The following is a 27,119-nucleotide window of genomic DNA, read 5'->3' on the forward strand; positions in this document are numbered from 1 at the left end:
AAGGTTTAGCTTTGGTTCAGAGCATCTTTCAAACAAGGTACTGAAGAACATTCACACACTCTGAAATCCTTCTTCAGAACATTTGGGAGGAACAAAACTTGCTCCATGGTTGAAAACAAGAGAAGCTGTAATTCAGTGATGAATTGTACTCTGTCAGCAAGTGTGTATGAAAACATTTCTTGTAGAATCCTCTGGAATTTCTTTTGCAGCACATACGCGAGACCCTCTGAAGATGTAGTTTCTTTTTTCTTTGATAATTAGGATTATTTTCTTTGCTTTTCTAGTTTTCTCATTGCTAAATACACCTCTAGTTCCATAATTGTGCTTAAGAAGTTAATGTTGTGCATGTTTATCTTGGAATACTTTCAAGCAGCATCACATATTCTTCAGCTTACCTGGTACTGAAAGTTTGATCAACAGAAAATGATTTAAAAAATCACCTTGTAGGCCACTTCATCATTTAGGTAAAAGAATTAATAAAACACAACTGCCCAGATTCCTTGCCTGTTTTTCTGTATGTGTCTGTCAGTCTTGAAAGCCAATACAACTTCTGATGTGTGTTGAGAAACAGCACAAGGCAAAGAGTGATTGTGAAGTTCCACCAGTTGAACACATTTCAGAGAACGCAGAATGGCTGAGGTTGGCAGGAGTGTCTGGGAATCGCCTCTTCTGCCCCCTGCTCACAGCAGGGTCACCTGGAGCGGGTTGCTCAGGGCCTCGCCTTGTCAGGTTTTGAGTATCTCCATGGGTGGAGACTCCATGACTCTGGGCAACCTGTTCCAGTGGCCAGTCACCTTCACAATGAAATGTTTTCAGCTAGGTTTAAACATGATTTCCTGTATTTCAGCATGTGCCCATTGCCTTTAGTTACAGAACTGTAGGGTGGTTGAGGTTGAAAGGGGATCTCTGGAGGTCATCTGGTCCAACCCCCTGCTCAAGCTGGACCACCCCAAGCAAGTTGTCCAGGGCACCTCTTTTAAGTGCTCTGTTCTGCCCCTGTGCACTACAAAGTCCTCTCCAGGCTGAATGACCCCAGCTCTCAGCCCCTCCTCATACTATAGACGCTCCAAAACCTCAGTCATCTCTGTGATGCTGCACTGCAGTCATTCCAGCACGTCCATTTCTCTCCCGTACTGGACGACCCAAAACTGGACTCAGCACTCCAACGTACCTCGGCAGTGCTGAGCAAAAAGGGAGCAGCATCTCCCTGGACCTGCTGGCAGTACTCCACATCGTGCAGCTCAGGATGCTGTTGCCATTCTTTGCTGTACGGGCATCCTGCTGGCTCGTATTCACCTTGCCTACCAGGAACCCCAGGTCATTTTCTTTCTGCTGCTTCTCAGTCAGTTGGCCCCCAGGCTGTAACGATGCATGGGTTTACTCCTTGCCAGGCACAGGACTTCGTACAGAATTGGATGAGTACTGAAGTCTCAAGGTATTTCTTAGTTTCAAAGCTCTCTTCTTTACTGGGCTGTAAAAGACATATGACCTTCCATTTTTGCCTTGTTGCGTCAGGATTTTTTTGCAAACGAAGCTCTCAGCTCAGCCTTACTCTGCGTCACAGTCAGGGCCAGTGATTCACTCACAAGAGCTATGCGTTTTGCAAGAGGTGTGGATTTTGAAATCCAGGTAGTTCTGTCATGTCTTTAGAGTAAAGAATACAAGTAGTGAGTTTCCCTAAGAAAAAAATAGAAAACATTCAACTCTGTGTGGGCAAAGCTTTGCTACCTCACAACAGGAAGCTTGGTAAGACCCAACTAAAGAATTCACAGAACCTAAAATAGTTTCTACGTGATTTTTTTTTTTTTCTTTTTTCTTTTTTCCTGTATTTCGTTCAGTTATCAAGTGTGATCTTTGTTTTGTGCAGATCATAGCCAGAATCTGCTGCCTACAGTGAAATTTGATGTGCCTTGTAAGCATATCCTACAATACAGGCGGATGATGACTATTATAGCATGATAGGGAAAATACTGGTAATAAAATACATGTATGCACAGGTATGCAGAGAAAAATGTGCAGATCTGTTTCTAGACAGCACAAAAGCTCTTAGGAATTTAATTTTAATTTGGTAAAAGTACATTTTGAAGATATTCTGACAAAAAAGTACTTTGACTTAAGTATTTGCAGACTCAAAATGAATTTTTTTTTTTTTTTTTTTTTTTTTTTTTTTTTTCTCTTGGGTGCTGACTTGTAGTGTTATTTTACCTTTGACTCCTATTGGATGTAACCTCATGCAAAATTTATTTCTCTCTGACTTGTTCAGTGAATAGAATAGCATCTTCAAAATACCTTTCGTGGACTCTTCCAGACTTATGTGACTGGAGACGAGGCAAACGCTACTTCTCTTCCTTGCCTGTAGATGTCTGTAGTTGTTAAAAGATTACACTTATCCTGCAAGGCTGGATTTAAGATTTTTGTGGCTTTGCTTTTTCATTTCTAGTGTTGCTTTGTCTTTTCAATCATTTTGGAAATCTTTTATTAACTGCAAAGTAACAGAGAGATTCAGTAAAAAATGGAGGTCTGTTGTTTTCAGTTTTATAGATATGATGCTAAACACCAATACAGAACTGTAGGACTAACGTTAAATCACCTAAATGCTTATTCACTTCTTCCTCCACCAACGCTATCAAACATCTAGTTTGAAGCTGCAATTTCCTGGACAGACTTCTGTAATTTTGCTGACCTCAACAAAAGTTGGCAGCGCAATTCTAGGTGCAACCCAGCAAAGCGTGTCGGACAGTCAACAGCAGAAATGTGAGAATTCTCACTGGCACCAGTGAGATTGCTTAAGCATAACACGTAGAGATGTCCTGCTGGCTTCATTTCATGCTGCCAAGGGATGAACTTTTCTTGTGCAATGGTTAAATCATTGCTGCTCGTCATTGCCAGAATTGTTGCTCTCCAGTCTGGGACTAAGTTTACCTGCTCTGCATTCTGTTTGCAGGATTTGTTAATGTGTTCATAGAAACAGTTTGCTCAAATATCCTGCTATTTTCAAGATTATTCTTTTCTGCATTCCCAGAGCAACTGTTAGTAACATTTGTGTAACATTTGACTGGAAAGAGGTGTTGCATTATTTCTATCTTCCCCTGTGTTTATAGTTACACATAGCTCTCGGCTGCTGAAGAAGGAAACAGGCATCGCCAGATGGTGTTATTGCAGATCATCTTGCTACTTCTGCCTACCCAAATGTTACATCTAGGAAAAACATCTCTCATCAGCTGCTATGTAGTTTTGCTGTATGTTGTCAAACACACCTTCTGAAGAAATGAATTCCGTCTAGCCTTCATATCTTTAATTAAGAATATATATATTTTCATTACTGCTGTAATGTTTTTCTTTTTCTCCTCTCTGCTTTCAGACAAACAGAACTTTCAAAGTTCTGTACAGATGTTTGAGACCTCCTTATCTATTAGATCTATCCAGCTATTGGTGAAAAATGACATGCTGTTAACTAATATTTGTCTTCGTTATATGGATAAGAAAGCGTTTTCCTGATCAAATTAACAAACAGAAACGCTGATCAAGCTCTCCTTGTAAGGAATAAACACTTGCCATAAGCTTTGAGATCCTCTGGCTGCCCACAGCTGTTCTTAGATTGTTGTCTGTGCATCCCAAATAATCACTAGAATGCATCTGATACTTTATGAGGAATTGGGAGAAACTTCAGCTACCCTGAAGTGTTTCAAGCTCTTATCAAAAGCATCCACTCTGCTCAGGCTTTTGGTTACAAAGAGGAGCGCAGATAAACTTGTAACCTCTTGATTACCTAGCTCCATACTGATGAAAACGGAGGTTGTGCTCAGCAGAAAAACTCTGGAGAATTCTAATGAAAATTGGTTATTTTGTGCTTTTAATGCTCCTACTTAAAGTTTTAAACATTAGGTGTATTGCCCATATTTCAAGTCTAATTGTTTCTGATAAGCTATCAGCAAAAAGTTAATGCTTATATTTAATTAAGTGGCACTTTCCAGAATTACTTTGCCAGTACTACTATAATTAAATGATGTGAGAACAGTCCTTGATAAATACGCTCATATTCTTTGCTAACACCAAAAATAGATTCTGTAAATCTGTAAATAGAAAAACTGGATGCATTAAGCAGCAGACGAGAGCAGCAGGCCAGGAAGACTGCAGCCATTACCACATGAAAGAAACTAATATTAATCTCGCTCTAATGCAGCATTTTCAAGCATTTCTTGTGTTCTGATGGGCTTTTCATAATTGACCTCCATAAGTCATAAAAAATGATTAAAAAAAAGAATCTGGGAACTCTGCGAATTGCTAATACCTCCTGGAATGAGGCCACGTAGTTTCCATCATTAGGTTATAGCTACCAGTTAGGCCTGAATTCATCTCACTTACCTCCAGCCGTCTGTAAGGTGGCTGTCTGGGCACTTCCAAGGAGGGAGGCAACCCAGAGCCAGAGCTCTGGGTTCTTTCTTTACTAATACATGTGTATGTCTCCAAAGTGAGTAGAATAAATCACGCCCTGGAGGTGCCCCCTCCTTCTCTCTTGTAGTCTAAAGGGCTTAAAGTGGATGCTTGACTACTGGCAGCTCAAGTTACATGAAAGTGAAAGCTGATCTTTGCCTCTTGTTCCCAGGTGAGAGAGGAAAATCCTTGAGCAGTGAGGATCCTTTGGTACCAGTTTATTCTGATTTATAGCTCAGCACTTCAATAGCTCAGCACTTTGATCTGCCTGAGTGTTTGCTAGCAGCTTCTACAGACCCACCACGCTTCGTCTGATTTTGCTATTGGGATGTTGATCCCAGCCCTTCTGTCAGGAATATCAGATTTATTGCTCATTAGCACAACATTCAAGGCTTTTGCTGCAAGCAGCAAACCATAGAAATACTGAAGACTTCTGCTTTCAGTTTTGCAAATAACTTTGTAAAGTTGCAGATGGTTTTCTGAATCAAAAAGCTTTTCTGTTTTTTTTTTTTTTTTTTTTTTTTTTTATTTTATTTTATTTTTTTATGCCTATCAGTAGATCTAATGTTTCCTCTACCTACAATCCTGCCTCTAAAATCTACTGTTACCTCAAATGAGAGTGAAAGTGGTTTTGGCTCTTTACCTGATGTAGTTCCTCCTTCTTTTCTTTATGCATGTCAACTTTTCATGCAGAGGTTGTAATGGGCCCTTCTATTGTGTGGAAAGCACTGATGTGGCCAGTTCTCTTTTGAGGACTTTCATCCTATTGTAAGACACAAATATGATTAATCTTAAAGCTTAAACATACTTCTGAGAACTTTGAACTGAAACGAGTGTGACTAAATATTACATCAAACAGTGGGGCAGAAGAATTTTAATGAATTCTTTGGGAACTGGTTGGCCCTGCCCTGTGGTACCTGAGCTATGCAACTTGAGGTAAAAAGGTGGTTCAGCAGCAGCTGACTCCAGTTATGACTCATGGAATCGTACCATAGGACATTGTTTTATCAGAATGCTACTCTTCAAAGCAAAATAATCATAGCCACGATATCTCTTTTGAACTTTGGATGATCTGGGAGAAGCAGAGACTTTGCCTGGACACATAATGGGTAGATTATGATAGATGGTAAATCCCACTAGCTTGTAAAGTCGTGGGGACTGAGCTGCCCAGCTGAAGACCCAAGAGGTGGGCACACTGCCACACCGGGTTAAGGCAACCAGGGCACTGGGCAGGGTGGTATGAAAACAGCATTTCCATCACTGCTTACCAACGAGCAACGTTGTTCTGATCAGAAAACAAACAGAAACTAGGAGAACAAGACCATGAACGTGTATGTTTTTGAAACCACTCTTGAATGTATGTTTCTCTGTTCACCTCTACAGGAAGCTGGTCAAAAGGGAGAGAGCTGTCACTTAATTTTTTATCGTTTTGTCCTGTTAGTCTTGTGCTTGCAAAGTTACTGTTAATGTGTAACCCACCTCTGTGCATGAAAGAATGTCTCTGAAAGCTTACGCCTTGTAAAGATGGCTTCAGATGGAATGATTGGCTATTTACCAACAGGGGGAGCTCGATACCTCGGCAGAGGCTGAGCAAGCCAATGGATGCTGCGTTAGAGGCAACATCAGCCTGGAGCCTCTGGAGTTATTTCTTCGTGCTCACAGGCCCTTGGGATACAAATAGAAATCCCTTAACTGCTGCCTCTCATGTTTCCGAATTTTCCCAAGTCCATCGAGGTCCAGTAGCACTTGGTGCCAGCCCCCCAGACTTTGAGCTGCGTCCTGCAGAATTGTTTAGATGTTCCTGCTCCGGGTTCCAGTCTGGGTGCAGTGCCAGAGCTGACCACACCTGGTGCTTACAAGAAACAAGGCCCAGAAATCCATCAGCTGGGGACAATCACAGGAGGGGCTCAGGTCTGGTGGGGACAGGCTGGGTGGGGTCACGTTGTTTTATGACTGCACTTTTAGAATTTGGAATAGTTCAGCTGAGGACACTGACTCTGCACACTCACCCAGACCTCTGCAGTATGCCCCGCAGTACCCCTTCCAGCTGGCTTTGTCATGTGCTGTATTTATGGCAATCCCCTGCCTTTCCCGGTAACCTAGAGAATGGAAAATTAAATGTCAGACACACAATATAAACAAACTAAATATATATACACACACACATAATTACTTCTTGTGTTAGAAGAAGTGCAATATTTCCAGTATTAGATAATCTGAACTGTTACAGATAATGATAATAAGTTAAAAAGTTGCCCCGATAAATGATATTTTTAATTGGTGGCTGTACAAATCAGCCCTTCTGCAAGGTCTCAGGAAACATATTCACATCCTACTTCTAAGACAGAGAACTGTTAACCAACTAAAATATATTTATGTATTTTTTCTAATTACTTAATTTTTTGTGTCTTGGTCCTTGTTTGCAAATATTTATTCATGTTTTCTGTGTTTTGCTGCAGAAAATGCCAAACTGGATCTCATACAGCAAGCCCTGCCCTCAGCTGTGAGCAAGGCATTGCACCTTCTCATACCTTGCTTTCTTCAGCAGCAAAGTTGGTCTCTAAGCCTTCCCAAACATTATTTCTATATCTGAACAGTGTTACTGGAGGCCTATGCAGTCTAGAGTTAGGCCAACAGTGTTCCAAAAACCTATGGACAAACACATTTAATTGTATTGTGTTTATGACAAATGTAGCAAAGCAGGAACGGTCCCAAGCGGATTGATGTAGTGTTGCGATCTCAACCTGGTGGTTCCATCCAGAAGCATGCTTCCCTGCCATTGTTCAACCTGATAAACAGAAGGTTTTACGGTTCGGACCCATCATGACATAACTTTCTTATAAAACTGACTCTGTAAAGAATCAAAGTTAGCGCTTTGTGTGCTACCCCTAGAGTCATTACCACAGGAGAGATTTTTAAAAGGCTGAACAAAACTTGAACGTTTTTCTCACCTGTCATTGGTCATGAAAGGTTGAGAGAAAAACTCTTTATTTCCACATCGTGTAATATTTGAAGGTCTAGACCAAAATTTTATATAATTTCCTCCCAAACTACATGGTGCTGACCTGCCGCTTGCCTTTGCACTTTGCTGGAATGTGAATCTTCAGAGGTTTGCAACAGGACCTTTGGAAAGATCTGGTCTAACCTCCTATTCTTTGTAGTTTTTAAGCGGACAAAAAATTTCTTGTTCTTCACAGCTAATTGCTGCTGAGACACTAATAAAGATGCTAGCTGTCACTCTGATCTAAATTTAGACGCTTGTTTCCATGACCACAATTTAGCACTAAATCTCATGGAACAAAATTTCTTTTGAAGGCAGCATTTACCCCAGAGCACCAAGCCTGTAATTTCGTCGAGGCTGTCCTGAGCCTTGCTCAGTTGTAGGTTTCCTCTGTCTTACTCCAAATTTTGCTTTCTTCTTTTTGAATTCATCTTGTTCCCCCACAGACACCCCAAATTCATGAGAAGCCTTCCAAGTGAGTTTTGTTTGTGAGCGCACGTTTTTGGTTTGGAAACTTTAATTTCTCCTTGGTGATCTCTAAATCAATGCCTCCTCCGGCTTTTTATGTAAGGGCCAAGAAAATTACAGCACTTTAAAGCACAGATAAAATGTATTTTTTCTTAAAAAAGAAGAGAATAATCTCTCAGCCATGACACCAGCAAACCACCTGCTGAAGGACGACCCACATGGCCCACAACGGAATATGACCAGCTGCAAAATGATAAAACTGGCCCTGAAACACCTGATGGCGTGAGGGCAATGATTTTTGAGTTTATAAGAAGGTGCGTGAGGCGGATGAGGCTTTAATTCAGCGTCTCAAAGTCTGAATTTATCCTTCCAAAAAGTGTCGGTAAAACAACCGGTTTTCACCTTATTTTGCCCCAGCAGCACACCTGGAAAACTGTTTATTGATTTATTGACTTATTTGGTTTCTTTATTTACTTATATATTTGTACATTCTCCTCAGGAGAACGGAGGGAGCCCGCCCGCCTGCCGTGAGGGGAGGGGGCAGAGGGGCGCGACCGTTACGACCGTTGGAAGCTGCCCGCGCCCCCCCCCCCAACACCCTCCTCAGAGGCCCCGCCCCCCGACCGAGGCCCCGCCCCCCGACCGAGGCCACGCCCCCAGACCGAGGCCACGCCCCCTCCAGCCGCGCCGCCGCCGGCCGGCAGGGGGCGGGCTGAGCCCGCGCTGCGCGCGCGCGCGGCCTCCCCCTTCCCCCCCCTCCTCCCCTCCCCCGGGGGCCATCCCGCGAGAGCTGGCGGCGCCATTCGAGAAACTTCCGGAAACGGGCCCGGGGCGGAAGTGACGGCGCGGGGTGACGCCACTTCCGGTGTGTGCGGCTGAAGGGAGCAGCCGCCGTCGCGGGCTGCCGGCGGGGGAGGTCGCGGCCGCGCTGCGAGGAGGCCTCGGGCCCGGTGAGTCGCGGGGGCTGGGCCGCGGCGGGGCGGCCTGCCTAGGGAGCCGGGGAGCTGAGCGGCACCGCGAGCCGCTGCCTGGGCCCGCCCGCGGCTCTTAGCAACAGCGCGGCGCTGAAGGGGGCCGAGCCGCGGGGCCGCCGGTCTGGGCGCCTCCTCCCGAGCGGCCCCCGGGAGGTCGCTGAGCGCCGGAGGTGGGGCTCGGAAGCAGTCCCCCGGCCGCAGGGACTGCCCCGGGCTCGTCCCGGAGCTCGGCACGGGTTGAGGTCACCTGGCGGCGCGATCCCGGCTCGGTTTTGACTCCTCGGGGAATAAATCCGCCGTTGTGTTGGTGGCGGTGGTGGTTTCGGGTACGAAGAGGCGAGGGGAGCCGCTGTTCGCACGTGGCTTGGGCGCGCTGAGCAGTCCTGTCGCTTAAAGCCCCTCACGGAGCGCTTTTTGGCATGCTTCTAAACGAAATCTGCCATTTTTTTCTTTTCTTTCTGGATTATTTTTAAAGCAGTTAAATTCCATTTTCTGTTGAGTAATTCAGAGTAGAGTCGTGGCGAAGTTTTGTTGTGGGGGAAGGCATCCGTGTTTTGGAGCTGGGCGTTGCTAAGTTCTAATGTGAGCTGAAAGCTCCCTAAAAGTTAAGCAATTTTTGCCAGCGTTTGCTGGGGCAGCGAGGTGTGAAGTTACTGATGGCCAGTACGTATTTCTGTTTGTAGCAAGGCTTTATCTGTTATTACAGTTTATCAGAGCTCTTAGGGGCTGCTGAAAACCTGTGCTGTGTACTTGAGCTGGTAGAAGACATGAGAAAAGATTCTCCAAATTATTGGGCAATTTTCTTTTGAATTTTGTTGATGATAGGTTGGACTTGCTCGGTTCTAATGGGAGCGAGATAACATCACTAAAATTAAATTTATAATAATGTGTAAATGGTGAAGCTGATGATGTTGTATCGGTGGTCAGGCCCTGAGGTTTTTTCTGATGTCAGGAGTCACAAAGTGCCGGGAACAAGGTGTTGACATAGTTTCAGTCCAGCTGTTCACACCAGGCAAAGCCTCCATGGCTCTCTGAGGTTGCAGTTAGAGCTGCTGGCTGGCCTTCATTTTCGTTTCTCCTTCGGAGAGCCTTGTGCTCTAGTTAGGATGGATTTTATGTTCAGCCGGTGATTGAGAGCCTGGTGGTTACCATTTCGCATGCTGGATTACACTGTCAAAGGAGATTTGTTTGGATGAGTGAGGAAATGTATTTACAAATCTTGTCTCTCAGTACTTCTCAGCATGTTTATGTTTTTTTAAACAACCCAGATGCTACTTAGTGCCCAGTGCGGGTCCAACTTGGTTTCCCCCTCTTGGCTGTCATGCTGTGTTTTCAGTCAGTGATAAGGGACTGTTGGAAATGCAAGTGAATTTAGGACTAAAATTTCAATATTAGATGTTGGAGTAGAAATTTAAATTGCTACTTCTACTGGTAATGCTATTTAAATTGCAGTGCTAATAATACTTTCTGTATTAGGAAAGCGCTCAGTTCTCCGTGCTCTCTGTCCTATTGGCTGTCTTCACCACTTGTGCTTTCCAGCTTTACCACGTTCTTACCAAAACAGCTTTTTATCTGTTGTTTCCTGCTGATTTACGTGGTTTGCTAATAAAGCTTGGCTGCACTTTGTGAGAAAGCTTGTAAGGCTCCACTTCTGTGAAGCACACAACTTTTAGTTGGCAGGGAATTGGGAAATAATATAAATCCTCACTTCAATACGAAGGAAGTTTCTAATAGCATTTTGGCTGTACTGAGGAAAGAAATAGGATTTTTGTTTCCTGTAAAACTTTCGGGACTGCCGTATCTGTGTTTGACACGCAGGAGGTGGGGTTGTGCTGGGGGAGGGTGATTGTGTCTGTGTCTGCCTGCGGGTCCAGGGGCACTGAAGTGGAGCCTGGCATCGACCGAAATGTCACACCACGTTGGGCGCAGCCGCCCGTGCGTTGTGCTGCTGCTGGAGGAGGTGGATGCTGTGGCTCGGTCATGTCAGTGCTCTGCTCCTCACCTTAGGAAGTGGTGATGGTCTGAATTCAGCGGCTTCCCTTAACTTTTGGTGCTGGCTGAGTGAGGTTTAATGCGCTTATAGTTGCTCCTTGTACAGGAATTGCTCCGTTTCTATGATAGCATTTATGAGGGGCTTTGTCCGCTGTCCCCTGAAAACACTGTTGCCAGTTCTACCTGTATCTAAAATGTTACTTGATCTTCTAATGGAATGGAAGGATTAGGAAGAAGTTACTTACCTTTGTCAGAAATTCTTGGATCTTACATATGTTGTATATTTCAACGTAGGTTTATATTGAAGCTACGGGAGTTGATGATATTAGTAGGTTTAAGTTCTGCTGGCTTCTGAAAGAAACCCTGCATTGGAACAGAGGTCAGATTTCTCTAAAGTTCAGACTTACGGAAAGCAGTGTTCTGCTTCTGTTCCACTGGGTAAAGGAGAAATCACATGTATGAACTTCATTCCTGAAGTAGTCATAGGTTTTATTTTTGTTTTGTGTCTTCTGAACAAGTACTAAAATCCAACTGATACTGGGGAAGACCCAGTCTTCAGGTTGGACATAGGAATTTCCAAAACAAAGGCTCTTTTTGGTGGCTTTCCAGGCTATTTCTTCATTCACAAACTTGGTTTTAAATAGTCAGTTCTTTTTTTGGTCTCTCAGTTTGGAACTCTTATAAACCTAACACCAAATATAAATTGTTCCTACAGATTTTCTGCATCACAGATTTTTTTTTTAGGCTTATTAATTGTACGGAGCTCTGTATTTGCGAAGAATTTTGAAATTTTGGCTAATCTTTTAAAAAATAAAAGACTTTTTCTTAATTGAAAATATTTTTCTTTATGCACAACTTATGTGTAATATATTTTTGTTAATTCTGATATTTTAAATTGGATATATTAATTACATGGAACTTCAGTTACTGTGGACATCTTAAATTCAGGCTAATGTTACTAAGAAATTAGACTTGATTTTGATAGAAAATATTTTTCTGTATATCAATTTTCTTTTAACATTTTGTTTAGCTTTGTACTAACCTATAGGCCCTAAACTTTGCTTCTTCAGCTATAGATAGTCCTGTACTAAAGGCTCTTGGAGCTCAAATAATAAGGCTGAAGTCAATCATAGACATGTTGCAGAACAGCCTTTATTAAATCTTGCATGTAAAAAAGTTCTTTTGATTAGGAGAGATTGTTTTTTGTTTTAAAATATAATCTGAATCTATGAAGTCTGTTGCTCTGAAAAAGAAATTAGTGTTTACTTTAACTTAAAATTGTTTCTCTGGTTGACTTAAGTAGAATTTACCATGACTCAAAGAACTACTTCGGGGATGCGTGTAGAAACTTTCAACTATTTTCTTTTCCCTGAAGGATCATCTGGTTGCATGTGATTCTTTGGCTGAAACTTCCTGGACCCGATCTTTGCCAGACCAGGCTTTCAGTGTTTTTAAAAGCTTCATCAAACACTACTCAGACACTTTAAAAAATGAGTTAAGAGTGTTTTTATTTCGTATAAAATAGCTTTTTAGGGTTAGTTTTAGGAAGGAGTGGAGCCAGAGTTCTAATATTTACACTACACAATTCCAGATTTGGACGCCTGAGTTGTGCTCTGGAACAATGCCCTTTTGTTTTAAGGAGTGCTCCTGAGTAATTCCCTCATCTTGGTGACAGGAGGTGTGATGGCAGACCAGATGGAGAAGCAGCAGGTATCAGCCAGGAGCGTGAGGGCAGCCTTCATCAATCTCCTTCCCTTCGCAGTTTCGGTTAGCTAGCTTACGTTTCTTTCACAGGTGAATATTTTTGATTTCTCCTGTTTCCATTTTTGATAGTTTATTTTTTTTTCATGGTTTCATACTTGTTGGCCTTTGCAGGCTTTCTGTGTACCTGCCGGTAACGTTAACATGAAAGTCCTGTAGTTCTCGCCCCTTTTTGGGGAGGAGAACAGACAGGGTTATTTCTAACTTCTTGCCTGGAGGGGGCGAGCCCTGTGCAAGTGGCTTTTTTTTTTTTTTTTTTTTAAGAAACTGAACTTCAAGGTAAAGCAGTGGGCCTGGCTGCCTTTTCTCTTGTATGAATGGCATCCTCTACTCCAATAGTCACTGTACTCAAATCCACTCTGCCCTCTAACATCGGGACAGGATGTTTGCTGTAAACATGAGATTAATAAACTCAGCTGTCTGGAATGCTGATTTTTATTAGATTCATCTCTTGGGGATGCTGTGGTAGTATGAATGTAATGAGTTTAAACATTGCTATTTAAGTACATTTTGTTAAGTTAATTATTGTAAATTTACATTTTTCCTGAAACATATTTCAGGAGCCTGTGAAATTAAACTTTATGATAACTGTCCCGTGCTTGAGTAAGTGGAAGTTAAAAATACTGAGGATTTTCATGTACCTTAGTCTGCACTGCACTGGGAAGAAAACTTTGTTAATGCATGCGTTTGTCAGATCAGTTGTGTTAACCACAGACTTCATACAGATCTTCTAGCTTTGCATTGCTGCGGCCATCAGAATCAAGGTAAGCTGTGGTTCAGTAGTGATCATAAATCTCACTTTACAAGGATTTTGTGGGGCGGGGTGTAGGGTTTTTTATGTTTGTACCTGTACAGCTCTAGCACAATGTGCCACAAGAGCCTTGGGACTGCTCGTGGTCTCAGTTCAGTTACATCTGGCACATCCCAGATATTGTTGCTGGAACTGACAAAGATCTTTTCATTTTTATTAGGATTTAGGACAGGTATAGTTTTCTGTGTTGTTGAGTTGGACTGGATACATTTTATCTGGTTGTTGTATGTGTGGTGTTCTCTGAAGGGTTGAGGTGCAGTGTTTTCTGTGGCAAACAGAACTTTTCAGGTTGACCTCTATACTCTTGGAGAGACACAGTGGGCAAGTCCATACAATTCAGGGATCCCATTTGGAAGCTGTAGCCTGTGAGCAAATCGAGTGGCTGAATTCCATGTGAGGCTTGTTTGTTAAAGACTGGAAATATTAAGGTATGTCTCTGAATTTCCTGGACTGTAAGTAATAAAAAGCTCAGCAAAAGTATCCTAGCTACATAAAAATCAGATGAAAAAATAGTAGAAAACTTTGGGAGTGCGTGTTGCATGCCATTCTTTTTATGGTCCTGGATCTGCATTAGTACTACTCGTAGTAGTCTTGCTTATTCTCTGAAGGAGCACAAAAATCCCATCAGGTCTGGCTGACCTACTGCTTTCTCATAAAAACTCTCGGAATGTGAAAAGCCAGATTTTTTGAATCACAGGGTGTAATTCTCTGAGAGCCTCGTGCGTGCATCACCTGTGAACGCAGCAGAGGCGTCTCTCAATCGCTCAGTGGCTGCTGGGTTGGTCAGAGCAAGGCTGACTTCCAGCGGTGCCGGCGGGGCGTGATCCTTCAGCTGTGTTCAGAGAAAGCAGGCAAGTGGCAGGGACTGGAGGGCTGCACACAGGGTGTTGCTGACTTCTGTGACTTGCATGAATCATGGAATTGGGATCTCCCTCTGACCAGGTGCCTGAGCTTGAGCTGTTGGGGCATCTTTCAAGCCTCTCCTTGCGGCCCCACTGCTTCGTGGCCAGAAATAGCTACCTGTCTGGCCAGGCTGACAGCACGGGTCACACCCCCTTGTTGTCCTAATTCACTCTTGACTGATTTAAGAGCTTCACACTTAGGTGTTTTCCTCTCCTTTGTATTTAGCTTAAGCTGCTGCTTTGTTGTAGCAGGAGGTTGTGTATCTGATAAATTATCTCTTTTCTCTGTAATGTGGTCTTATAAAAGTTTATAGCTCTGTCTTCTGTAAATCTGAGGGCTTCACAGTAAAGAGAGACTATGAGACAGGTTTCAAGGTAGCTCCAAGCTGGTCTAGCTTTGGACTTCACCCTAGGAGGACAGTCTCAGGCCTCGCTAGGTAGTCCTGTTGGTTGTCCTGTGAGATTATGATCAGTCAAGGCTCTTGCTTGGTAAGGCAGAACAGAGCTGACTGCTGTGAGGACTGAGAAGTCCATAATATATGAAAACTTGCAGGTTACATGAATGTTTGGCTGTTTGAATTGTTCAGGCTCAAGAGGAGGAGTGAGAATAGCTGATAGCATCCTATAAGCATAGCAACCATAGATTCTTGCAAACAAAAACCAAGGCCATGAAGCATTTTCTTTCACCTGGAGTTTGTTTGATTTTTCTTCTGAGGCCTTGAAGATTTTCTGTGGTTGGAGGAGGGAGCTTAGCTGATGTGGGCTGGATTCCTCACGGCTTGGGGAAAAGGCTCGAGTGCCTCGTTAATGAGCCTTGCTTGTGTGTTTGGAGATGAATCGTTTGGTGATCTGGGGTAGGGATTTTCTTCGTGTCATTTTGGTTAGGGCAGTTGAGTATTTTTGGTTCCTGCTTTGCAGGAAGGTGTCTGGTTTGTTTCGTGGAGTCATCTGGGTGTCTTTACACCATGCGTGTCACTACTACCCTTAAAGCTGTTGATCTTAGCTGCTTTCTGTTCTGTTACAAGTTGTTGGTGGTTGTTTTCCAGAGCAAATACTTTATTTGTTTTTCCTGGAAAGATTGTAGGCAGGTGCCTTTTGTAGTTCGCGTGATTTCCACCCCCCTCTCCCCCTTACTGAATGCTGAACAAAAATCCAGGTATTTAAGGGACTAAACATTAGATGATGCTATCTGTTTGTCTCTTTTGTGGTTTTCTACGTTTTGCCTAAGCTGGACAGCGGGGGGTAAGAAGAGGGGGAGCTTCAGATAACTTTTCTTTGTGTAAATATTGTTAAAGCTCTTGGGAACAAGAAGATGTTCTTATGGTGACTGCGATTGTAGCAGTTTGGTTTATTCTTTATTGTAATTAGCAGATAGAAGTGATGATTAATTGTAGATAGACTCTTTCTGTTGCCTGAATGGTTGAGCAAGAGTTGGAGAACACAGAGACATTTCATTCTCTTTAGAGAGTTGCTGGTCTTAATTCCCCACAGCATATTGGTGACAAGTAAAAGCTGAGCAATACCGCACCCACAGAAGAATAAGCAAACCCTAGACTATTGTTTAAAACAAATAATTCTCCTGTTTTAAGGGTGGCTGCTTTTTAGAGTTGGAGTAATCCACACCAGAGTAAGTGCTCTAGTGAGAACGAGTCATGCAGCCTTGGTGCTCCTATTTGGTCCCAACGTTGAGCTTCTGTTATTTAGGATCCTGGTGTCTATATATAGACCGGTGTGTTGGGTCTGTTCCTCCTTGCTTACTCCAGCTACAAGGTTGAATTTGGATTTTACCTCTAAGATATCTGGCAAAATCGTGAGGAGTGCTAGTGTAAGCCTTGGGAGGGAGCAAAAAATTGTAAGAGGAGGGGGGAAAAAATAAGGAAGATCCCCTTAGCAGTATGATGTGTGTTCTTATGTGTTGTGGCTTCCTGCTGTTAGCACTCTGATTTTAGCATAGTACCTCTTGTTAGGTGGGGCTCTGACATCCAGGCCTGGGCTTGGCTCGTCCTGGCTTCTTTTTTTTTGGGGTTCTTTTCTGTAAGCAGTCTGTTCTGTGCGTGCTGTGACCCATAACGATCGGCTGCAGGGCTGATAACATGCTTAACCCCTGCTAGCCGTGTTCCTACCTGTTCTAATCACTCTTTTGGGAAACAAAAAATGTTGCTAGGCCAGTTGATAGGAAATATTCTGGGATATTTTTGGTAACCTGTACGTTTTACGTTTTGGAGCCTGCTGTTACTCTGTGGGTATTGGCAGTCTTGATGTTCGTTTTAACGTATGTCTTCCAACTTCCCTTCTTGGCGTTGCTTACAATATTAACCATACCCTTACTGTTTGTTTCATCAAAAAGCAGAGTCAATTAGAGGTCTCCCTACCTGCTGCATTTCTAAATGCTTGTGGGACTGTAGGGTTAACTACACAGCTAAAAGCACGTAGCTACTCCTGTACGTTTATTTCTGTAAGTAGTGGGGTGGGGGGGTGGCAGGATGGCAGGCTATCTCTTAAATTGGCTTTGCCAGTTGAGGAAATGTCTATGTAACCACATCCCCAATTAAATTTAATGAGGCTTTAAGCTACGACAGCAATGCATTTTGAAGACGTACCAATTTATTTTAAAAGGAAGTCTCCCTTTAATGTTTGTGGCCCAGGATGTTGAAAGATGCATGTAATATCAGTAGAGTGAATTAATTTCAGAATATTTTAGTGGGCTGTATCATGCTTGATTCTTTCAGCACTTACGCGAAAGAATGTGAAAATGAGGCTTTGCCTGGGCTGAAATGAAAAACTGGATGACTTGAGGGAAGAAAAACTGGTTTCAATTAATTTTTCTTCCTGTTGCATGGATAAGAAAATGTGAATAATTGCTGTATTGTTATGCTCTGAGTATATTTGCGTGACTTTGCATGCAACGAGTCAATAAGTGATTGAGAAGGTCATTGCTTTGTTTGTGCAGCTAACCAGCAGAGGAGGTAAGGTGGAAAGGTGGTTGAAATTTGTGGTGAGATGGAAACTTGTTGCACTGAGAGGAGGCTGCTGCAGGAAGAGAGGAAATGCTCTTTATGTTTTGAGGAAGGTTCTGTTCTTTAATCTCTGTGGCAATCTGGATTAATGGTTGTTGTCTTCCCTGTAACTATTCTCTGATATTGACAAAAAAAAAAAAAACCTTTATTTAAACTATAGCCAGTGTTTTTTCTTTTAACTTGTATGTTTTTTAGGACTCCTCAGACAACTTGATTCTCTCATTCTAAGACACACAGAGTGCTCCCTTACTGGACTTTGTTGGCTGACTTTAGTTTGAGTGATGGTGACTGGGTGTGTACTTGGTATTGGCAAGCACAGAAGAAGTAAATGGCATTCACTAGCTTATAAGTGATTATGCTGTCAAGATCTGAGTACAGGAAAGGCTTACTGGAAACAATAGGGGGAATTTAAAATTTTTGAGACCTGCATGTGGCTTTTTTTGACAGGAACAAAGTGGAAGTAGTATTCCAAAAAGTGGATGTGAAAGAATGTGGCCCTTTGTGTTCATGTGTGCTTAAGATGTGTCATAGATGCCAGAGATAACAGTGAACATGATCCGTGGTGGCTTTTGCATTTAGAGGTTATTAATTTGTATATCAAAATGATGACTATACAAATTCTTCTTAATATTGTGATTAAAGCTATCAGTCACATTTGTTTCAGGACCTGCATTTAGTTGCATTTCTTTACACTTCCAGTGAAATTAACATAAATCCAAGCTAGAATCAAAGTGACTGTGTCAATCTAAAATTAGTGTATGTATTTGGAACATCTGAATTCCTAAAAGCAAGCAACTCTGTTGGGTTGGGTAGTAGAAGATATTAAATTCCTCCCTGTTTTGTTATGAAGTAGTGTGACTGTACAAACTTCATTTACAAGTTCTTCTTGTTGCAGGATTTGAAAGACCCATCTGTTGTGGACAAGACAACTGCTGAAACATGGTGGATTACTATGAAGTCCTGGGAGTGCAGAAGCATGCCTCACCAGAAGATATTAAAAAAGCGTAAGTGTCACTTTGGTATACACGAGATGTTTTCGGATCAAATATAATCACATGGTTTCCAGTTCCTCACTGTATTTTCAATGCTTGGATGAGTAGTAGTCATCAGAGGTGATACCTTTTGCTAACTGAGAAATAAGCAGTGAGCTGAAGAAAAGCATTTGCTTCATTTTATGAAAATGGGGAAATAATCCTGGGTACTGCTGAAGTGAAAATGCTGTCAGTCACTGGGTTGTGATTGGTGTTAAATGCTTTTCTGTTCAAATTTATCTCCAAGCTTGATACAGTACAGGTAGTGACAGCCCCTTCTGTGGCTAAACTGCATCTAATCTTCCTCTCCCTTTGCAGAGGTGCTTTTTCTAAGTTATTAACAAATACCTGGCACACTGTTTTTTTGGTTGTTGTTTGATACTAGTACTTTCTTAATGTGAAGTCTGTTTTCTGTGCTTTGGTTTTGATGGAATGGATGTCTGTTATGTAAAATCTAAAAAAAAAAAAAAAAAAAAGCACTTTAAATTAGGAATACTGAAAGGAACTAAATACAGTTCTTTGTTTGGACTTACTGTCTATGTATTGTTTTAGGTTGTGTGTTTGTAACATTTTAAAAAATACTGTTTACCTTTCAGGGAACCGTTGGAAAGAAATGTTCTGGTAGCACACATTTTTAGTACACCAGAAAGTTTGACTTTAAGTTGCAGTTTCAAGTGACAGAGAAAAGTTGTTTGTCTTGCCTTCTCCTAGGTGCTTGGGTTTAAAATGAATCAAATTGTGCTAGTGCGTGGTAGGTGTTTTTCTCCCTTGTTCTTGTGCAAATTCCTGCACATACTTCTATGCCAACTGAACTGCTTGAACTGTAATCTTTTATGACTATGTAAAACACTCTAAATCAGCATAAGCCAAAGTTCAGTTTTGTCCCTTCAAGTGGTTATGGACACTGCCTAAAATACTTCCTTTTGAGGATAGGGACTGTATACAGGTACAGCTGTCAAGCCACTGATGTTAGATGCTGCCACAGTTTGGTATCAGGGTAGTCTTGGAGCTTTATCATCTCTGTCAGCAGAGTACCCTTGGTGCTTGCCATAGTTGATTGTAGTACAGAGCTGCTAAGGAGAAGCATGGAGAAATGTTATGGGATGTTTTGCCACACCTGCTGTATCTTCAGAGATACACAGGAATACCTAATCTCAAAATAGCTAAATAACTGTTTATATATGTGTGTGTATATATATAAAACAAATCTGGTTAGACAATTCTTTGTTTACCTGCAAAATCTGTTGATACCAGTTTAGATGTGAAATACAAAGCACTGGGGAAGTTCTATATACTTTAGTTCCCAGCATCTTGTTTTAAACACTTGTTTGTATCAGTATATTTCTTCATTTCAAGTAATGTTTAATTTCTTTCCACTTAGGTACCGTAAGTTGGCATTAAAATGGCACCCTGACAAAAATCCGGACAACAAAGAAGAGGCAGAGCGGCAATTTAAACAAGTGGCTGAGGCCTATGAAGTTTTGTCAGACGGTAGGTATTTTAAAAGGGGTGCTGAACTGCAGGTCTCTGTGTGCTAGGTGTGAGACCAATAATGCTGAGGAGAAAATTCATGATGTTTTAAAGGGTTGTTTTAACCTTGGTTCATCATCCAGCTAAGCTACTTTGCAAAGAAACAGAAGATTTCAGATAAGACAGAATAAGCAGAAATCCTGAAACTGAAAATTCAGGATCTCACTAGATGAGTACCTAAGCCAATTTCCTTCTTGAAACTGAAATCCCATGCGTGCTAGGCTCTCTACATAAATTTCCGAAGTGGTATCAGTGACTACTGAGATTCACCATATCTAAGGAGGTTGAGCCAATGTTACCGTAAATACGGGGGAAGTGTTAAGTGAAATGCCTCGAGTTTATGGTGCGTGTGGATGTGTGATAGTGTTTTTTTGGGAATTTAGTTTAGTAATGCCAATAATGCCTTACAGATTCTGTTGTTTTAATGAAACTTTTTGTGGGGGAGGTGAAAAGGTTTTTAGCTTGTGCTTTGAGGTCTACCATTACAAAAGAGGCTAGGCAACCTCTGAGGTATTTACTGTTTCTAGTTCTTTTAATAGTAAACTAGTTTTGACAAAGCCTGAGATTTTTTCATACTTGCTTGAAAACTTGGCTTGTGTTCGGGTGAATTCCGTAAATGCAGTCTACTGTGATACTGAGGAGAGCGTGTGTATTTTGAATTGTTATGAAACAGTTGCTCAGCCTGACCCATGTGGTGCAGGAATTCAGCTTTTAGTTCACCCGTATCTTTCTGCTTGAAAAGCAACATTAATTTTGGTGAGTGTTCTGGCAAAAGCAGTCTGAATCATTAAAAAAAAAAAGTGATTTAAGGACTTTGATTATTTTCCTCTGTAATTGACTGCAGCTGTCTATATGCTATTTCTGAAGTGTCCTTGATTTCACCTGAGACCAGTGAGCTTGGGAAAGCTATATTTAAAGTAGCAGCAGCCTGTAGATTGCCCTTCAGAATTTGGCCTGGTTTATCGAGCTGCTGTCTCGTACACCCTGTTTCTTTGGTTTTGATTCCTAATTGGCATGGGAGAAGTAGAACTGGTTGGTGTACGGAGCTTTGAATTCTTCAGAAGCAGTATGTTGCTAGAATTTCAGAATATCTTATGGAAATGCGGCCTGTTTTTGGATGTAGACCAAATTGGGAGTTATCGATGTCTTACCAATCACTTATGCATAAGTGTAACTGAATCCTGAGCCCAGTAGTTGAGAGGCAATCAGCAGTCCTGCAGACTTCATAAAGTTCCCTGACACCATTATTGGCTTGAATAGAGACAGACTTCTGCAAGATGAATAGTTATGTAAGGGGTAACATTCCCAAATGTTGAAATTGGGTGATCATAGGACATGCTTCCCTTGAGGTTTCAAGAACATTATATTTTTCAAGATGAACACTGGTCCCTCTAGTCTTCCTTGGTGTTTCCTGCACCTTTTGACAGTTTGCTCACCTTGCTGCTTTGGCCATTTTTTGCTGATGGGCAGGTTAATCTCCTGTGTTTAAAAATTGTCTTCTAGAAAGGTGTTATGGGTAAAGTACCTGGCTTTGCTCTGTGTATTTGTTGCAAGTTTCCATTCTTTGTGAGTGATAGCCAGTACATAAAACTGAATTTCTTGTTAGTCAGAAGGAAGTGTTTTACTCTTCAGCAGCTGCTTGAGGTAACTGTGTTCTTTCAGTGATACTATTTAAATTTCAAAAATGTCTTTCCCTGAAAAGATTCCTTTGGGAATAGCATGTGAAGCTTAATATTATCTAAAATCAGATATCCTGACTGAATCTTGGCTGGTGTTTTCACAGAAGTGCAAGCAAAATAAGTTGATTGTCTGCATGGTACTCTCGGGTTCCTCTCCAGTACCAACAGTGCAGTCTGTTCTTATGCAGTGACGTGGAATTAACTTTTCTCCCCCCTTTCTCATGGATACTGGAATGCTGATCTGCAGTGGAATTAAGAGCCTTTCCCTGTCTTCTAAAATAACAACAAGCAGTTTGAGATAAATGCTTCCATGGCATTTCTTTTAACATCTCTTTGGTACCCATGTTTAACTAGCAATGGTTATAATTAACTTGAGTTTGTAGTCTCTCATATAAAAGTGTCCTTCCTTTCTTATAACTTTGTCATGATTAATTTGGTCTTGTACAATAAAAGGAAAAGAGGCAATGCCAAGGTGAATCTGCAACAAGGGATATTCTGGTTGAATAGAAGGAAGAAAATGCTTACAATGAGAATGCTTAAGCACTGGAACAGATAAGATGATTTGCCAGAGAGACTGGAATCTTCCTTTTTGGAGATTGATCAGGGCTTTATTTCATCAAGTTTTGACCAACTTTGAGATTATACTTATATGGAGGAGAGTACTGAATACCAGAGCTTTGCAACCTAAAGCTTTGATTGGTAGCTATGTAAAGATGAAGACTGCAGTATTCTTTTTTTAATGACAAACCTCCTTCTGAGGTTTGTTTTTATGCTGGAACTTTCCATATTTTTTTTCCTGATAAAAGGGAACCTAAGCTGCTACAACTAAATGGTGGTAAGTCCAAAGGTTAATGCCTACTCTTTCTGAACCTAAGCTGCTTTGGTAGTCTTTAACAAAAATTATCGGTTTCATTTTCGAACTTTCTTAAATAAGCCTGCTTTGAGATGTTTAGCTGAGAATACTGTTTAAATGTTGTTTTTTTCCCAAACTCAATCTGCTCATTTACTGATACGATGTACAACTTCTCCTTGTAGCTAAAAAACGCGACATCTATGACAGATATGGAAAAGAAGGCTTAATAAATGGAGGTGGAGGTACGTTGATAACTGCCAGTCTGTTTTCTTTGTTCTGGTGGAAAGCCATTTTCTGCAGCTTTCTAAGATAGGAATCTGGAAATGCCAGATCATTAAGGCCTAAAATGTAGTATTTTAAAAATTGAACTTAGAATTTGTCTACAGTTTTTCTAGTTATAAAGGATATTGTTGATATCTGGAAACAGAATTAATTATTAAAAAGTATTGTGTAATTAACTTGAGGGATACCTGATAGAGGAATTTTAGAAAACTTAGTGTGTATTTTTAAAATAATTCAAAAACCATATCAGCCTGAACTTTCTTGTTAATACGAATTAAGAATTTCGTAAGAATACGAAACTGGCTGGATAGTCGGGCCCAAAGAGTCGTGGTGAATGGAGCCAAGTCCAGTTGGAGGCCAGTCACTAGTGGCGTCCCCCAGGGCTCGGTGCTGGGGCCGGTCCTCTTTAATATCTTCATCGATGATCTGGACGAGGGCATCGAGTGCACCCTCAGTAAGTTCGCAGATGACACCAAGTTAGGTGCGTGTGTCGATCTGCTTGAGGGTAGGAAAGCTCTGCAGGAGGATCTGGATAGGCTGGACCGATGGGCTGAGGTCAACTGCATGAAGTTTAACAAGGCCAAGTGCCGGGTCCTGCACCTGGGGCGCAATAACCCCAAGCAGAGCTACAGGCTGGGAGAGGAATGGTTGGAAAGCTGCCAGGCAGAGAAGGACCTGGGAGTGATGGTGGACAGTCGGCTGAATATGAGCCAGCAGTGTGCTCAGGTGGCCAAGAAGGCCAACGGCATCCTGGCTTGTATTAGGAACAGCGTGACCAGCAGGGCTAGGGAGGTGATCGTCCCCCTGTACTCAGCTCTGGTGAGGCCGCACCTCGAGTACTGTGTTCAGTTTTGGGCCCCTCGCTACAAGAAGGACATCGAGGTGCTTGAGCGGGTGCAGAGAAGGGCGACGAAGCTGGTGAGGGGCCTGGAGAACAAGTCCTACGAGGAGCAGCTGAGGGAGCTGGGCTTGTTCAGCCTGGAGAAGAGGAGGCTCAGGGGCGACCTTATCGCTCTTTTTAGGTACCTCAAGGGAGGCTGTAGCGAGGTGGGGGTTGGCCTGTTCTCCCACGTGCCTGGTGACAGGACGAGGGGGAATGGGTTTAAGTTGAGCCAGGGGAGTTTTAGGCTAGATGTTAGGAAGAACTTCTTCACTGAAAGGGTTGTGAGGCATTGGAACAGGCTGCCCAGGGAAGTGGTGGAGTCACCATCCTTGGAAGTCTTCAAAAGACGTTTAGATGTAGAGCTTAGGGATATGGTTTAGTGGAGGGCTGTTAGCGTTAGGTTGGAGGTTGGACTCGATGACCTTGAGGTCTCTTCCAACCTAGAAAATTCTGTGATTCTGTGATTCTGTGAATTTGTAAGGGTAATTGATTTTTTTTTTTTGCAGGTGGAAGTCATGTAGATAATCCATTTGAATTTGGATTTACATTCCGTAACCCAGAGGATGTCTTCAGGGAGTTTTTTGGTGGAAGGGACCCTTTTTCATTTGACTTCTTCGGTAAGTAATTTACTGGTTTTAGTTATGTTTGTCTGAAGTGTGGCTAAAACTTCACTCTTAGAAAACAAACAAACATAGCTAATACAGCTTTATGAGAAGTAGCTCTGCAAATTGGTGGTAAACAATTGCTATTTTATATAATAATGAAATGTTTGTTACCGTCTACTTACTTTCTTTCTTAGCTGGTTTGGTAGTATAGAATAGGTTTGGATTGCCAGTTTATCTTTTGTCAGAAGGTGTGGTTTAAAAAAAAAAAAAACACATGAAATCGTGGCATCTGTCTCTATAAATTAGAAGGAAATAACATCAGGCAGAAAAAGTATACACTGGAATTCTCTCTGACTTAGTCTGCTGAATTTGACCTCTCTTGGTGTGTAAATATTTAATGTAGTTCTGAGAGCTGCTGGACTGTGTAGGTTAACACTGAGAGCGATGTTGTAACAGTTAATGTGAAATGGTATACCACGAATCGTTTTCTGGTATCAAAATAAAAACAGCTGCATATGTAACCTAGATAGTCTTCCAAATTTTATGTCACATGTCTGTTTGGGAGACGGAGCACCTAAAGGTACAGATAACTTAAATAGCTCTTGAAGTCAACATGCTTCATTTGGTTAAAGGAAGCAATATGTGATAAAGTCGTCAGTGATGTTTTTACCATATTGCTGACGTTCTTTTGGCTTTGTGCTTTTGCTTGCTCAAGTGTGTGAAGGCTTTTTCACAAGTGGTGGAGTTCTCATTCAATATCTCAGTGCATGTTTATAGGTCAGCATTTTGTGCAGCAGGAGAGGAATACATCCTGTGTTCAGTATTTACTTAAAAGTTAAAATGGCGAATTCAGCTCAAAGTTTAATTATATATTTCTTTAGGTTACTCCTCAGCGATTGTCATTTCTTTTTTTGACTACAATAAAAGATTAGAGAAGGGTTTGAGAGGCTAGAGGTTTAATCCAGTAGAAGGTTAGTTGATGAATTAGATGGATAGCTAGAAGGAGAGTCTGATTAGGGATAAGCAGCAGATCTGAAGTGATTAGAGGAAGAATCCAGTGGGAAATCAGCAGAAGTAAAGGATGGATTGGAAGAAGCATTTAGTAAAAATAAATAAATAAAATAAAATACTGATGAGCGAGGTGGGGGGTTGAACGGGGAAGATACAGCTCCTTCACTGTCCCCACAGTAGAATAGTAAAAGAGGATTTCCATTTAAGGTGAGATGAGTGATCTCAGTGCTGGTTAACCCACCCTTGGAGTACTGGCTAGTTCTGGGCTCCCTAGTACAAGAGGGATGAAGCTACTGGAAAGAGTCCAGCGGAAGGCCATGAAGACGGTTAAGGACTTGAGCATGTCTTATATGAAGAAAAGTCTGAGAGATCTGGCATTGTTCATCATAAAAAGGCTTGGAGTTGGGTCTTATCTGTGTCTCTAAATGTCTGTATAAAGAAGATGGAGCCAGATTGGTGGCCACTGATGGGCCAAGAGGCAATGGGCACAGGCTCAGGAGGCTCCCTTTGAAGATCTGGAAATGAGTGTGATCATCAGTGTGCTGGAGCACCAGCACGGGTTGCTCAGGGAGGTGGTGGGGTTTCCTCCTTGGAGATCTTTAGAATGATTTCTGATTAACTTCTGACTAATTCTGTGAACTGAGAGGTCCTTTCAGACTTGCTTCAAATGTAAATGCATAATACTCTTAAGGCAGCTCTAAACACTTCAAAATGGAGCAAAGTTAAGTTACAACTTTGCTATGTGGTGCTCTGGAATTAGCTCAGCCAAAGTTTCTCTTCCCTGCTTTGCAGGTGAATACTTCTACAAAGTGTGCCTGAAGGCTAGTGCTCTTCCAAACCTGAGCCGATAATTTGACAGCAGGTCAGCTCTCAGCTCAGGCATGTGGGCTTGCTTGCTGTGACAGTGTTACAGCAGAGTCTGCTGTTTCCTACTGAGCTACTTCAGTGATAGTTTTCAGTCTCTTTGATGAATGGACGTGTTGTAATCCATGTAATTGGAAGCATGGAAAAGGTGCTGGTTCCTTGGTGGTGGTACTATTTCTGTGGCAAAGTACTGCCTTGGAACATGTCTGGTTAATTAGTGTTCAATCTTCCATACCATATAGCTGTTCTATTCTTGAACTGTCCTTTGACATTAGAACTGTTGACACGTAATTATAGGGATTCGTTTCTCATTTTAGTACATTTTGTACTTAAAATGTAACCTATTTAATTTGTATGTGGTGCTTGTTTGCTTTGATTTGTTTTATTGATGTTCCACGTGCTGTTTCATTTCTGTTTTGGTTGTAAACTTTTCAAGAAGATTCTTCTGCTTTATTTTTACAGTTCACAGTGAGGCAAGGTTCCCAATGTTACCGCTGACAGTGGAGGTGTATTCATTAATTTAAAGATGGCTTCTCCAAGCTTTCTGAAGAACAACCATGAATATGTTTGGGTGTAGGCAAAAATACTTGACTGTGATTCTGGGCTACTAAAGAACTGATTTAATTTGGGTTTAGAGGCTTCTCAGATTCTCATTTGAAGAACAGATTATGTATTGGAAGGGATTTTCAGTGAGGAATTTACTGAAAGGAAGAATGGCATCCATGGAGCACAGAAGTGACCTAAGAACCTGTATAACAGTTCAAACGACTCCTGAAGTAGTTAAGTCATCTTTTGTATACAGTGAACTTCATATGGGCATGTGGTAACACTTCAGATAGTCTAGAGTATCTGAGATGCCTGAGTAAGTTCCGTATGTCCAGGAAAATACAGCTCAGGACCTTCAGAATGTCACTGTCCTTCAGCGAGCAGTAGCTAGGCAGGATATTTCAGTGCATGTCAAATGGCATTAGATGCCTGTGTGTCTTATCAACTGAATTCAACAAGGAACCATGTTTTCTTC

The 27,119-nt window shown here is 41.8% G+C and overlaps 1 protein-coding gene across 1 annotated transcript in view; it reads left to right on the top strand.

The window, feature by feature from the left end:
- Window positions 1–8,747: 8,747 nt before the first annotated feature.
- Window positions 8,748–27,119, top strand: part of DNAJB6 (DnaJ heat shock protein family (Hsp40) member B6) — a 59,637-nt gene continuing 41,265 nt past the window's right edge. Inside the window, exons 1-5 of the mRNA XM_032180936.1 lie at window positions 8,748–8,853; window positions 18,256–18,364; window positions 19,773–19,882; window positions 22,636–22,695; window positions 24,125–24,235. Of these exons, the coding sequence (XP_032036827.1) occupies window positions 18,300–18,364; window positions 19,773–19,882; window positions 22,636–22,695; window positions 24,125–24,235 (346 nt within the window). The 5' untranslated portion in view covers window positions 8,748–8,853; window positions 18,256–18,299. The remainder of the gene's footprint in view (window positions 8,854–18,255; window positions 18,365–19,772; window positions 19,883–22,635; window positions 22,696–24,124; window positions 24,236–27,119) is intronic.

The sequence above is a fragment of the Aythya fuligula genome, chromosome 2 (genome assembly GCF_009819795.1).
Source record: "Aythya fuligula isolate bAytFul2 chromosome 2, bAytFul2.pri, whole genome shotgun sequence".
Classification (NCBI taxonomy): domain Eukaryota; kingdom Metazoa; phylum Chordata; class Aves; order Anseriformes; family Anatidae; genus Aythya; species Aythya fuligula.